The following is a 14,563-nucleotide window of genomic DNA, read 5'->3' on the forward strand; positions in this document are numbered from 1 at the left end:
TTCTAGCGACAGCGCTGCACGTGAAGTGGACGCAGGTAGCACTGGGCTGTGACATTCCACTTACCAGTTGTCTCGCGTCCTATTTTCTTAGCACTCGTCTTGGTTTGTTTATGCAGAGCTCCGTCCGCAATAACGTCGTTCGTGCTGGCACTCCTTCGCTGTTTTATAACGGGGCAGCTAATGCCCTGTTTCGCCTACAACAAGCGGTTCCCGACATCAACGTTTTCGCGTCGCCGCTGAAGGACTTGGCAGAGATACTGTCCCCCAGCCTCCCGCCTCACTTGAAGCAGTACACGCTCATAAATTGGAATCTACACCATGGAATCTACTACACCATGAGTGGTGTAGTAGGTGTTGAATGATGATGGTTGGTTGGGTTCTGTAGCACTGGGGTGCGGCACTCATGTGCCAAACCCTCCACCATCTGACAACGGTAGGCGGGCGTACGGCTTGTGTTTTCTGCTCGGAAGAAACTGAGCCGTCTGTGTATGCGCGTTAACGCAGAAAGCAGCAAATCACCAGCGTGCGTCAAAAAGCACGAGACACGTTACGTCGACTGTGTGAGTAACGTCGTGTACGAGATTCGGTTGTCGTGCAAACGCTCCTATACAGTCAAACCCGGCTATAACGAACCCGGATAGAGCTAATTGTGCTATATATCGAACAAAAATATTTCAGTTACGGAAATACATGGGAAACATATTCCTTATAACGAAGTTCACATCCGATATATCGAACTCTGGGCGCCTAGAATGGCCGCCGAAATGCATGATGTCGGAGCGGCGATTGAGATGTGTATTGGCCGCGACCACTGAGCAAGAGCCGCGACTGAGACATTGCGCCTCGCACGGAGCGACGTGACGCCCAATACTTTCCGCAACTGTTTCCGACGCGCGGGACTCGCGACGGAACCCGCCCAGTCAGCGAGTCCGAACCAAGACAGCAGCATCGGTGAGCTGTGGGAAGAGCTCAACAACGTTCCCGATGATGTCGCGAATGAAATCCGCCCGACGCTTAAAATGAAGCGCTTTCGGCAGTCGATGGGCTCCGCCAATGCTTCTTAAATTTTTGAGAACGCGGACTCGAACTGGTGCAAACAATGTTTCGTGTAGAGAATGCTATGCTAGTTGAAGCCGCCAAAACGAAATTGAAAACAAAAATCACCCCTTTTTTTTTTTTTGCAACGTTGGCAGTTAAGGTGGAAAGTAGCTTTATTACTTGCAAAAAATGGATTATTTTGGTATGGTAATGGCTACTGTACTGTGTTCGTTTCTGCATACGCGGATGGCGGAGTTTGGAAGGGGGGGGGGGGGGGGCGCTCCCGTGGATTGCGAACTCGTAACAATAAGCTCGTTATAGGCGGGTTCGGCTATATCGAACTATTGGATATATCGAACTAATCGCGGTGCATATTGCAGTTCGCTATAAACGGGTTTGAATGTATACGACAAACAGGCCGCTGCCTGAATGAACGTTTGCGAGAGCACGCCAACAAAGTCAGGTCTTCTACAGGCGGCACGCTGTCAGCGCACTGCGCCTCGTGCGGCTGCACCCCCGGTTCACTGAATGCACCATGGGAATGCGCTCTTACCGTGGGCGAAGGGAGAGGGAGATCTTCGAGGTGCCATTCGGCAGCTACAGGTCTACGGGAAGGCGACCCATGAACAACTCTTTTAAGCACAGAACACTTTAGGGACTCGCCTTGTCCTCGTAGCTCGCTCGCTGGACCCAAGTAGAACCACACGGCGTTCCGTCGTCGCGGCGTCCCACAGAGGCTTTGAAAGCCAAGCGGTTTATATAGTCAAGCATTCGAAACTCGTGAACCGCTGGCGCTTGTCATACATCTCTCCGTTGTTTAGAGCAAAAAAAAACTGTGGGTACATTTGAGGCAAAATATACGTAATTAACCGACAGCGCCCTCGTTTATTTAGTTAGGAACGCTCGTTGGGTTGGTTTTTACGATAGTAGGGGAAAAAAAGTGGCAGTGGAACGCCGGCACGTGCGGGCGGAAAAGCACGCACAAAAAGAACAGAACTACCGCTGGCGCAGTTTCGGTATTGCGATTGCGAAGGCGGGAAATTTGATTTTCATTGGGTGGTAGCAGCGAGCAGATAACTGCACTACAGCCCATTATGGTGAATCACTGCTTTGCACTTCCGACAGCTTTCACATTGCGCGGAACGGCTTTAATTTTAAATGCAGAGCATTTCTATAACTCACGATGTCACCCGTTCTTGGCGTCCGTAGTTGTCCGCATCGCTCGCCTCGACATGCCCGGTTCAGACGTTTCGCTATCGGCGCGATCAACATTCGATAGCGCGCCCAGGCACGTTTCAAGGACACTCTCTCCCCTCTCTCGTACTCAACGTGCGCCGAGGCTGCCAATTTTACTGCTGAAGAGCGCTCTCTCGTCAGCAGTTGCCACAAGTGCAACAACATTAACGCAACGCAAACTACTTAACGTCGTGCGCCCCCGGAAATGCTCTGCATTTGATCGCGCCCCTCGCGAGGGGGATGTTTCATTGCGTCGCCATGCGAACAGTTTGCCACGCTTTAGTTTCAGTTCCGTATCTCCCCGCCGCGGCCGTGGAGAAAAGGCGGCCGGCCGCTACTCTCGCCACCGCGGCGCTGCGGTTGCGAGTTGCGCTAGGAAAGCCAGCGTCGTCTGCTAGCGGGAGCGGAACGCGTTCCGCTCGGCATCTCCGGTCTTCGCCACTTCTGGCTGCGCACTGCAAAAGAAATAACTTTTTTTCAGCGCTGCTTTCTGTAATTGCGACTGATGCGGGCTGTTCTTGTGCGTCGTAACATTCAATAAAAAAACCTCGCCCGCCGCGTAGCACCGGACTTCTTGGACCCCGCCAGGTCTCCGGAAGAACGATTACCGAAGATGGACAATTCCTTTTTTGTTGCTCCCCTGTCGATGCGCGCTCCCGAGACGTCGTAGGCAGGAACCGTGTTGCACCAAGTGCCGTTGTGGCGGTGACTGCAAAGAGGGATAAAGGCTGGCCGCGTGCAGGTACCTCTGCGCGTTCCTTTTCCGGCTTAGTGGGAAAAAAAAATTAAATCCGTTACACTCAATGTGAAATCTGTTGGAAGTGCACAGCAGTGATTCGCCATAATGGGTAGTGGCGCCGTTATCCGCTCACTGCTACCACCCATCGCGCTCTTCGCCGCCCTGTGAATATGCAATTCAAATTTCCCGCTTTCGCAGTGCTCGCGCGATCCCTGCCTGAAAGTGCGCCAGCGGGCGTTCTGTTCTTTTTGTGCTTGCTTTAATTTCGTATGCTGGAGCTGTTTTGCGTCATTTCGAACGCGCCGTTTTTTTTTTTTCTTGCGTGGCTGGAGCCTTTCTGCGGCATTTCGAACGCGCCATTTTGTCTTGCGCGGCCGCTTTTTTCGCTTACTATCGTAAAAAGCAACCTAAAGAGCGTTCCTAACTAAATTAATGTGGTGGCTGCCGGTTATATACGCAGATTTCGCCTGAAATGCACCTGAAGTTTTCTTTCCGCTAAACAACGGGGGAGATGTACGACAAGCGCAAGCGGTTCACGAGGTTCGAACGGTTGACTATTTAAACCGCGTAGTTTTCGAAGCCTAAGCGTGACTCCCTGACGACGGTACACCAGGCTCTACTTGGGTCCGCTATCTCTCTGCTCCGTCTGATTTCGGCAGCAGCAGCAGCCTTACAATGTCCCAGGTTCTATCAGTCCCTGACTGAACATTGTGTGGTGTTATTACGTGAGGCCTATGCAGCGCGCGCTAGAATCATTTTCTGTTAAATTTGTCGTGAGGAAAAAGGTGTGCTACTCGTTTTTTTTTCCTTTTTAGAAGCCCCTCCTATGTAGTACGCCAATTATTTCATCCCATAAGTGACGCTTCATTTACTAATATCCGACATTAGGTTTCGTGTTTAAGCTCCACCCTCCTAATACTTTCACATTTTTCAGCGTCCGTGCTTCGCGTATTACGGTGACCCAGCTGTCAGAACACACTGCGAGCACCATGATGAACCCGACGCACATACCGCCGGGTCTCGAGTACCTGGGCATGATTGACCAAGTCATCATCAAGCAGAAGGTGCAGCTACTTGAAGGTACGCTCCGACTACGACAAGTCAGTTCATCATGCACATAGCTGTGAGCTGCACAGGTTGTACGTACGTACGCACTACGTACTAGCAATAGCTTAATGTGGGCCAGATGGTTCGACATGATCACAGGGTTTAAAGGCGCAAAAAAAAACGGACACTAGAAGAGAAAAAACAACCAAGACAAACGAAGCGCCTTCGTTTGTCTTGGTTGTTTTTTCTCTTCTAGTGCCCGCATTTTTTCTTACGCCTTTAAACCCTGTGAGCACTACGTGTGTGTGTGTTGTGTTGTGTTGTGTTGTGTTGTGTGTGTGTGTGTGTGTGTGTGTGTGTGTGTGTGTGTGTGTGTGTGTGTGTGTGTGTGTGTGTGTGTGTGTGTTGTGGTGTGTGCTGTGGTGTGTGTGTGTTGTGTGTGTGTGTGTGTGTGTGTGTGTTGTGTTGTGTTGTGGTGTGTTGTGTTGTGTTGTGGTGTGTGTGTGTGTGTGTTGTGTGTGTGTGTTGTGTGTGTGTTGTGTGTGTGTTTGGTGTGTGTGTGTTGTGTTGTGTGTGTTTTTTCGTTCCCCCGTTTCGAAAACGTCATTTTCGTGTCCATTTGAATCGTGTAGTTGCTCTTGGAGGACCTCTGATCAATGGATGTGCTGTGTCACATCTAGTCAACTGCTTTCAGCCAATCAGGGCTCACTCGAAGCGAACACTTTGACACGGACATGAAATGAAAAAAAAAAAACTAAGAATTCCGCCCCTGATGATGCAGTGTAATGTCAGGGCACATTCCAGTGCTATATTCAAGGTTTTGCTGCCGCATTCGCGAAGGGTCTTCCAATAGCAGTAACTCCATGACTATGTCTCATTCCAGTGTTCACTGGCTTTGAAACAGCGAACAAGTACGCCATAAAGAACAGCATGGGACAAGATGTATTCTACGCCGCAGAAGGTATGGCTACATATAGCATTTCGTTTCCGTATACCGCAACATAGATTATCGGGGCCTTTTGTGGTCCCGCTGCCCAAGTATAACGCAACTGCTTAAGATTATTCCTTGTGTTCAAGCGAATGCGTAAGGCTGAGCTTGCCCTTGCGAGCTCAATATGAGGACCGACCAACCGATCATGGCTCAAATTCAAACCGTTGGGCATCAGGACTGGAAATTTCAAAAGTAAATTCACTTCAAAGGGTATCCGATTGGGTATCCAGTTATCTCACATGAATATATCCGCCCAACGGTTACTAAACAAATCCATAAAAACAAAATCAACAATTTCTGAAAATTTTACTCTGAGTTACATGAAATAAATAACACCTGGCTGAAAGGGTTTGTATTACTCCCAGAATATCTTCTGTCCGCAAGATTACAGCATTAGTTTAGACATCTCAATATTATGAGTTATTATTTAAGATTATCCCAGAATATTCCCAAAATGCCGATGACCTAAAAACAAACAACAGGATTTTTCTCAATGTTAAACCAGCACCTGTGTCAAACGTGCACCTAAAAAGCCCTCAGCAGTTGTCAGGCCCGTAAGGTAATCTAATCAAATCAGTCTTTGCGCCTAAAAATGATTCATGCTAATGCCTCCATATATTATCAAGCTTTTTAGCAATTGCAGGGCTAACAAGATTAAACACTTAAAGGCCAACTGCACTCAAATTTTCGGCAACGTAAAAATAATGCCACCTAATAGTACACATAAAAAAGAGTGCAAAATGCAAAATACTACGTTTCAAACATGAACGGGAGCGACGCAAACGGCTCACGAAATCGGCGTTTTTGGAACCGAAACTGAATTAAAAAAAAGTCGGCCATTACCGGCGGCCGGACGTGACGTACGTGATGGAACGGAAGCGGCCGCGCTAGAACCGGCGGCCCCTCAGAGCCGCCTTCAAATGCGAGTGGTAGCGCCGCATTTTGCACTGTTATTTCTACAGAAGAACTCTCATTAACGTTTGCCCAGGATTATGGAGTTAGGCGCAATTCAGACATCGCGTTGCTATCAATCGAAACGAAATAGACCGTACGACAGTTATTTATCCATCAGAATAACTGCCGTTGCAGCAATCCTTGACATTGCGCGTAAAAAGGCGGGCCCTGATTTACAAAGCTAGTTGCTCGTATGATATCGAAAAGCAGCTTTGGTTAGCCGACGCCTCGGCAGTCACATCGCTCTCTTCGAAGAGAATAAACCGCATGCGGGCGGATATCAGTCACTATTTTTACTAGACATAACGCGGAAACGGCTTCGTTTTTTTTTTTCGCCTTGCTACACATCGAGAATCGAATTATAAAAGGGATCTATAAAAGGGAACTATAATCCAGCTTCCACAGCTAAATGATGCACTAAAACACGAAAAAAGGTACCTACCTAGCGCTGCTTTCTACTTTCACGAGATCCGATCTAAACATGTCGGAAAGCTATATCTCATTCAGGGATTGGTCAAAAGGTAAAAATGAATGGGCAACCGAAAAATCGGGACAAGTTGCACTCCAGCTGTTGAACGTCCATGTAAGAAGCTTGCACAAGCATTTTGGTACGTTACAAGTGCTCATTTCGAAATATTTAATGAAGTTAGATGTAATAATCTTGACTGAAATTTATATAACTGAGGACTCCTGTTCTCAGTTGCAGATAAAAGATTCCAAAATTTTGCAGTATGCCGGAGAGATAGAAGAGGAGGAGGCATCCTCGTGTATGTCAGGAACGATTGGTTATGTGACCGCATTGATGTGGTTCTCAGTGAGGCCGAGATTTTGGGTGTACTGATGACAGAGGCTAACGGAGAATATCTGGTCTGTGGTGTATACAGGCCCCCTAAGAAAAATATCCCAGTTTTTTAGACGAACTGTCACAATGTCTAGAGAAGTATGGCGCTTCTAAACAAATTATACTGGCCGGTGATTTTAATATAGACGTAAAAGCTACACAGTAGTCTACCTAACCCTGTTGGCAAGTTATGGAATGGAATACCATATAGATGGATACACAAGAGAGGAACTACTCGGGAATAAGCCTACCCGAACATCCATTGATCATATCTCGACAACTATGGCCAATAAAGATTAGATTTTCTAGGCAGAATTATCAAAGAAAAAGAGGCTGATCACTATTTTGTAACCATAACAGTGCTAGGTGAAGTAGTCTCAAGAGTACAACTGATGCCTGAGAATACCACTATAATCAGTAACGTTGAATTCGATAAACAAATAATTTCATTTGATTGGGATTCGCTATCACTCGCCACCATACAGAAGCTTACGAGCTAGCCGTTCAGAAGTTTGAGGAAATATACAGAAAAGCGAAAAAAAAAGTGAAGTTAAAGCAAAGAAACCCTTGACCCGTGTATAGATCAGGAAATAATAAAACTTTGTTATCTTAAAAGTAAACCACAACGAAAATGTCACAACAATCCTCATGATGTCGCTGCAAGACTAGAATTTAGAGAGCTGAGAAATAAAATTACCGCAAAAATTAGACGGGAAAAAAAGTACTACCAACTAAGCAAGTTTTCCGCATGTCGTAAAAATGCGCGCAAAACTTGGGACTTAGTAAATAATATTGTTGGCAAGCCACCAAAACGAAATATTGATAAAGCACATCAGGATGCATTTCCAGCAGCCAGCACAGTGGGTAATCTTTACGGATTCGAAGGCAGCACTGCAAACTCTTCGACGTGCCAGCTGCTTCAGCATTCACGGACATATATCCCGCGATGTCTCTTACCTAAATCATCTAGTTTGTGTCGCCGGACACCGCGTGATACTGCAGTGGATCCCTGCCCACTGCGGCATCATAGGCAATGAAAAAGCAGATGAGGCTGCCAAGAGAGGATTGCAACTGCGGAACGTGAGGAACATTTTCTTCACGAAGCACGATGCCTCTAGGCTAGCAAAGGAGCTTGTTTTCAGGGAAAGAAGCACCTTCTGGTCTCTCCCGGAAAACCAGCACCCATTCCTGCATCATGTCGACCCAACTTTGGCACTGAGGTTACCGGAGCGACTTCCACGTCGGCTAGAGACTTTGCTCCATCGCTTACGTCTCAACGTGGCGCTAACACATACCTACCGCTATCGCCTTGGCCTAACCTCGAACCCCTATTGTGACAACTGCGGTTCACCAGAAACCGTCGAGCACATTTTACTGGAGTGTCCTACATACTATCAAGCAAGAAACAACCTCGCACAGAAGATCGAGTGCCTCAACCACAGTTCCTTGACTTTAAAAGCACTTCTGGGAGCATGGCCATCTCCCTCCTCTCAGCGTAAAGTGCTAACCGCATTATTTGAATATCTCAATGACATCGGCGTCGCTGAGCTGATATAGGACCAGACCATTCTTGCACTGTACAAACGCCCATAGACTTTTCACGTGTCGCACTGACGGACCCCAACGCACACGCTTCCTCTTTTTTTTTTTTTCACTTCTTTTATGTTCTCCTTTCTTCTCTCTCTTCCACCTTTCTTCCTATTGCATGCAACTTTTTTCCCCTCCTCCCGTACCCCGCAGAGTAGCATGTCGGCGTTAACATGCCGGCAGACCTCTCTGCTTTCCTCTAATAAAGAGCTCTCTCTCTCTCTCTCTCTCTCTCTCTCTCTCTCTCTCTCTCTCTCTCTCTCTCTCTCTCTCTCTCTCTCTCTCTCTCTCTCTCTCTCTCTCTCTCTCTCTCTCTACAAGTTTGGTGATTCTGGCCAATAACTTTAATGAGCGCTTTCTTGAATCCGTAAACAATCTGACACGTAATGACATAACGAAGAATGTGTTTAAATCAACCAAATATTCTGTTAACTCCGCATACATGCCAACAGTCTATGAAGATGATTTATGGAGAGTTCTCCAGTCGATGTCGATTACGAAGTCTCCAGGAAGAGGCAAAATTAGGATCACAGATTTGATACACAATTTGAACAGCATCAAAACTCTTCTGTTGTACATTATCAACCAAATATTATTGACAGGTCAAATTCCTTAGGAACTCAAAAGCAGCGTAGTCAGGCCTTTATACAAAAAAAAAAACAATTATAGGCCAATCGCCATACTAAACTCGTTGGCCTGTATTCTGGAAAAAATAATAGACGTAAACCCGACCTCATTTTGTACGAAATATAATTTAATCAGTAACGCTCAGTATGGATTTCGTAGCGGTCTGAGCACCACGACCTTGCTGGAAGAATTCAATGACTTTATTTGTAGGGAAATTGACAAAAACAACATGTCCTCACACTGTTTGTTGATCTGGAAAAGCCTTGTGACACTATTGACCATTCGCTGCTCCTTCAGAAATTAGAAAATTTTGGTTTCAGAGGTCCATACCTAACAATTTTTTCTGAAACTATTTTTCCGACCGTTTGCAATATGTGAAAGTGGGTGACTGTTTCAGCAAACCATTGGGTGTGAAATGCGGGGTGCCCCAAGGCTCAGTTCTGGGGCCGATGTTGTTTAACCTCTACTGTAATGATATAACTAGTGTCACGTTTAAATCGGCAATATATTTATATGCGGACGATACTGCTCTTGCTTTGCCATGCTCAGAGCATGGCCTCCGCGATCGGCTGCCGGCGCGTTGCCGGTAGCCGATCGCGGAGGCCACGCTCAGAGTATAACAAGGAGCACGCATCTGTCAAAAGGATATTATTTCTTTGTTAGATTGGTACAGCGGCAGCAGAATTTTTATAAACAACTCTAAAACAACTGTTTTATGTTTTCAGATTCCTCACAAAACAATCACGGCATCACATCTCGTTTACCTACACAATAACAGATGCCAGTCCTGCTCTTGCCCTCCTCTTAAACTTACAAGTAGCATGAAATATCTTGGTTTACACTTTGATGATACGTTATCGTGGTGTTCCCATATTGAGTATATTGCTAAACGTTTAAGGCTGGTTTATGTTTACCTGTATACCTTGAGGTCAATCTCTCACATCTCTGTTAGAAAGATGGTTTATAAAAGTTTAGGGGAATCTATATTAAGATACGGAATAACCATTCAAGATCAAGCGTCTGCATACAAATTAATTCATTTTTCATTTCATATTTATTAGATAATTTTGCGCATTACAAATATGCAACAAGATGTTGGGCCAATAGCCGAAGCTACTTGAGGCCCAGATAAAGATAGACAGCAGGGAAAACATAAACTTAATTAACAATTCAGCGAAACAAGTACAATACTTGGTGTACGCAGAGTGTGTAAATACATGATGCAAAGGCACTCATAAGCCGCGAGTGAAGAAAATAAAAACCAATATCTATCAATACAGGGAAAACCAAGTATACACTTTTACACATTTGAGTCTTACACTCGAGATTGAGTGTTTAATAATAAAAAAGTAACTTTACAGTACTCTTTTCTTCAAATAAATACATTCAGCCTCTATTGTTACGAATCGGCCCGCCACCGTACTTTCCTGCAACCCTCCTCGGCTGTGCGGCGAAGCCTCCATGGCATGACGACGCAACAAGCCCCACCGTGTCGGTGACTCATGTTTTCAAGTCTCGACAAGCCCGGCTCAGACGCTTCGCTTTCGGCACGTTTCAAACTTCGACAATTACCGGCGAAGCACGTCTCAACGCGCTTCAAGGACACAGAGGCCCCGCGATCGCAGCGGAGTCCTCCTCTCCCCCCTCTCTCGGGCTCAGCGTGCGCCGCTACTTCCGACTGCCCACGAACTCTGGAAAGAGTGTTGTGTGTGTCTGTGACGTTCGTGGAGTGTGCACAATCTAGAGGGAACGCTTGTTTTGACCGTTAGCGCTTTTTGGGCATAAATACGAGCCTCTCAAGCGCTATAACCCCTTCCTGTCTGAGCAGTGAATCGTTGCTGTCACTCTGCTCGAGTCCTGTACTGTTACCTCGCCCATCGAGGCATTGTTCTTTAGCTTCGGGTCACCTCTCGCTATGAAGTAAACAGTTACGTTAGCCTACGGCTTCTGGACTTCTTCACGGCTGCAACAGCGGCTGGCCGCTCGCTTCACACCACGCTACCACACGTATGTCGGAGGCGACGGAGCTCGGCTCGGGTGCGCCCTCCCGGTCGCAACACTATGTAGACACAGATACACAGCTACATGTACAGACCTAAGAGCCACAAAAACCGAGTACACAGCAACACAAACCTCGATTCATTTCGGCAGGAATAGCCGCTTAAGAGATCGGAACCATACAATTGAAAGTTAACATAAAACTTTCCCAGAAATATATTTTCACGCACCAACCTGGTGCCTGCCCACGATGCCTTCTTGCTATTTATATTGGTGTTTCCTTCAGGCTAGCTTCGAACGATAGAACCTTTTTATATAAAAAATAAAATTGTTAGCCATCTTTATTTCAAGGGGTACACTTTTCCAGATTTTGGCACCAAAGTTTTGGATTAATCGTTCGCCATAGGTATTATAAGTTATCGGCAGGTTAAAGTTTACATTATCGGCATGCCTAGTATTGCTGGCTTGAATAAGAAATAAATTTAGTGATAACGCGTGATTATTATGCAGGATCTTATTCACAGTATTTGAAATTTTCATTTCGGAAAGAAGCTTTAGGGGCAAGATCTGAAGGTCACGAAACAATATTTCAGTAGGAGTGTGGATCTGGGAAAAGGTTATAATACGAAGGCTCTTTTCTGAAATTTAAACAAAGAATCGAGGTAAGTTTTAAATGTAAAAGCCCAAGAATCGCAGCAATATGTCAGGTGGCAGTGAAACAGAGAAAAATAATGTTCAACGTGGACAGGTCAAAGTACATCCTAGTTCTTAGCAATACATAACACACTACAGAAGCTATAGTTTTGAGCACACGTTATTTATGTGGGTCTTACAGTTCAAATGACAATCAGGTGTAACACCCAAGTACTTGATTGTATTAGCTTGTTCTAACTCAGTTATCTATGGAAACTTTCAATGTTGCTTCGCCTAAGTTTTTACTTCGTGAAGTGAAAATAATATATTTACTTTTTGCACCATTGATAGTCAGTTTATTTGCTTTGAACCAAGAGGAGATTCTTGCTAATTCCTGATTAATAATACGTTAAACCTCGGAGAGGGTTTTACCTGTAAAAAGTATGACAATATCATCAGCATACGATACTGCCTTAGAGCAAGTTAGGATGTTCGGAAAGTTATTAATATAAAGAGAAAACAACACTGGTCCTACCACTGATCCCTGTCGTACTCCGGTTTCTACAGTCATGTGTGAAGAGCAAATATTGTCCAGACAAACAGTTTTCTGTTATCTAAGTAACTCGTGAAAAGATTGTAAGCCGGTCCACGAATGCCGTACTTTTGTCATTTTTGTAACAAAATTGAATGCACCACCGTATCGAAGGCTTTCTGCAGGTCTAAGAAAATTCCAATTGCTATTTCATCAGAATGCAAAGATGTGCATATTGCTTGTGTCGTTTCCATGACCGCTGTCGACGTGCACCTATTTTGCCTAAAACCGTGCTGGAAATCATTTATAATGTTATTAGAATCTATGTAAACCCGCAGTTGCAACAAAATTAGCTTTTCAAAAATTATGTTTACAACACTGAGTACGGATATAGGGCGATAAGTACTTGGTTCATTAGCATCCCCATGCTTGTAAACTGGGCTGATTTTGGCAATTTTTAAAACCTCGGGGTAAATTCTGTCTTGCAGAGAATGGTTGAAAATTCTAAGCAGAATCGGTGCGAGAACATCAATATTGTCCTTCAGCGTTTTGACTGCTATGCCGTCTTATCCGGTTGCCTTATTATTTGCCATGCCAGCCACGATTGTAACTAGCTCGTCATTAGTTATATCTCTGAAAGAAAATGTACTATCAATATGAGAAATATTCTCCTCATAGGAAGTCGCAGAAATTCTGCAAGCTAATTGGGGTCCTATACTTGTAAAAAAGGCATTGAAATTATCCACAATGTCTACAGCAACTCTGTCAGGCTGAACCTGTTTTTTAGGAGATTTACCGATCACTCTATTTATTATACCCCACATCTGCTTAGTATTCCCTTGGGCGCGTTCTATAAGAGAGCTGTTGTATTCCTTTTTTTTCTTCTTATCAACGCTACAACACGGTTCCGGTGTGAACGGAACTGCTGTAAATAGTACAAATTCTGCTTTTGACGTTTCCACTTATGATACCAAGTATATTTCTCCTTAATGGCTTCCAGTATTCTATTATTCATCCAGGACATAAGGGTTCAGTATATTTAGCATGAACTTGGGTTGTCACTCACTTATGGCGTTTGTTAAATGGTTTATAAAATTTGCATGTTCCCTGTGAACGTCAGAGTCATACTGAAATTCGAAACAGCGCAAAAAGACGGGACAAGGAAACGACGACCCAAGGCGATGACCCGTCTTTTTGCGTTGTTTCGAATTTCAGCACGCACCAACTAGCCCAAACCGCCGTCTTAACGCAGTCAGAGTCGTGTACGAAGCAAGAATTTCGATTTGTCAGTTTTGTCTGCAGCTTGTTGTAATCTACACGCGGTTTCTTGGTTCATAGTGGCTTGCTATAGAACTAGCGGGTCTGTCACAGAGAAATTAAGGCAAAAATTGGAGAATGATCAGCAATATTCAAGTCATAGACACCTGCAAAAACGTCGTCACTATTACTTGAGACATGATCAATGCAAGTAGAAGTGGTTGTAATTCTGGTGGGTTCAGTGATAAAATTCTTCAAATTGAACGACTCTTAAAATTTTTCCACTAACGAAGATCAATTAATACTATCCCACTTGTTCTTGTCACACATTTCTCGAAATCTTTTTTTCTACTAAGTTATAGAGATAATCTTTGCGTCTAAAAATCACTGATATCGTGCGATTGAAAATTTTCGGAATTCTTGTCCTTAACAAGGTAAAAGGGGTGACCGTATTTTCGCGCGTTTTTGAATATCCCTTAGTTCCCTAAATTGTAACCCAGCTGATTTCTACGTTAGAGACGAAGCAAAGAAAGCGAGATGAAGTCTCCCTGTGAATTTGTTTATTTTTAGCGGGTGCCGTGTCGGAGAAAGGCCGGTGCCGTCGGCGACGTTGACCATGAGCGCACGATTTCTTTTAAGATGATGATGATGGTGGTGGTGGCGATTAATGGCTTACCCTTCGAATCGGGGACGGCATGCACCTTCTAGCAGGACTTACACAAAGTGCCTATTGGCGTTATTCAGTAGCCTTGTGGGGTGGCGCATCGACTACGGGTGCCTTGTTTATCAGTCCGCCACAAGAACAGCACTAAAGGTGTTAGACCCTGTCTACCGCCTTGGCCTTCGTCTGGCTGCCGGCGCTTTCCCGAGAAGCCCTGTTATAGGACTGTATGTGAAAGCCAATCAGTGGTCTCTAGAGGCACAGCGGAAGTACACTGGGCTGACTTATGCTCTAAAAGTGACATCCTTCACTGGAAATACCAACAACTCTCTAGGAAAGCTGTCTTTTCAGCTTTTTTGAAAAGCGACCTGCCATGGCGGAGCCATTTCTTCGGTCTGTGAAGGCACTGGCCACTGGCCTCG

At 45.1% G+C, this 14,563-nt stretch overlaps 1 protein-coding gene across 4 annotated transcripts in view; it reads left to right on the forward strand.

Annotated features, from left to right (window-relative positions):
- Positions 1 to 14,563, forward strand: part of Scramb1 (phospholipid scramblase 1) — a 70,315-nt gene that overhangs the window by 37,172 nt on the left and 18,580 nt on the right. For all 4 annotated transcript variants that reach the window (XM_077700817.1, XM_077700819.1, XM_077700816.1 and 1 more), the window contains 2 exons: positions 3,948 to 4,093; positions 4,944 to 5,021. In XM_077700817.1, coding sequence (XP_077556943.1) covers positions 4,003 to 4,093; positions 4,944 to 5,021 — 169 coding nt within the window. In that variant the 5' untranslated portion in view covers positions 3,948 to 4,002. The remainder of the gene's footprint in view (positions 1 to 3,947; positions 4,094 to 4,943; positions 5,022 to 14,563) is intronic.

The sequence above is a fragment of the Haemaphysalis longicornis genome, unplaced genomic scaffold (assembly GCF_048455015.1).
Source record: "Haemaphysalis longicornis isolate Haplotype H1 unplaced genomic scaffold, Haemaphysalis longicornis Haplotype H1 scaffold_2, whole genome shotgun sequence".
NCBI lineage: Eukaryota > Metazoa > Arthropoda > Arachnida > Ixodida > Ixodidae > Haemaphysalis > Haemaphysalis longicornis.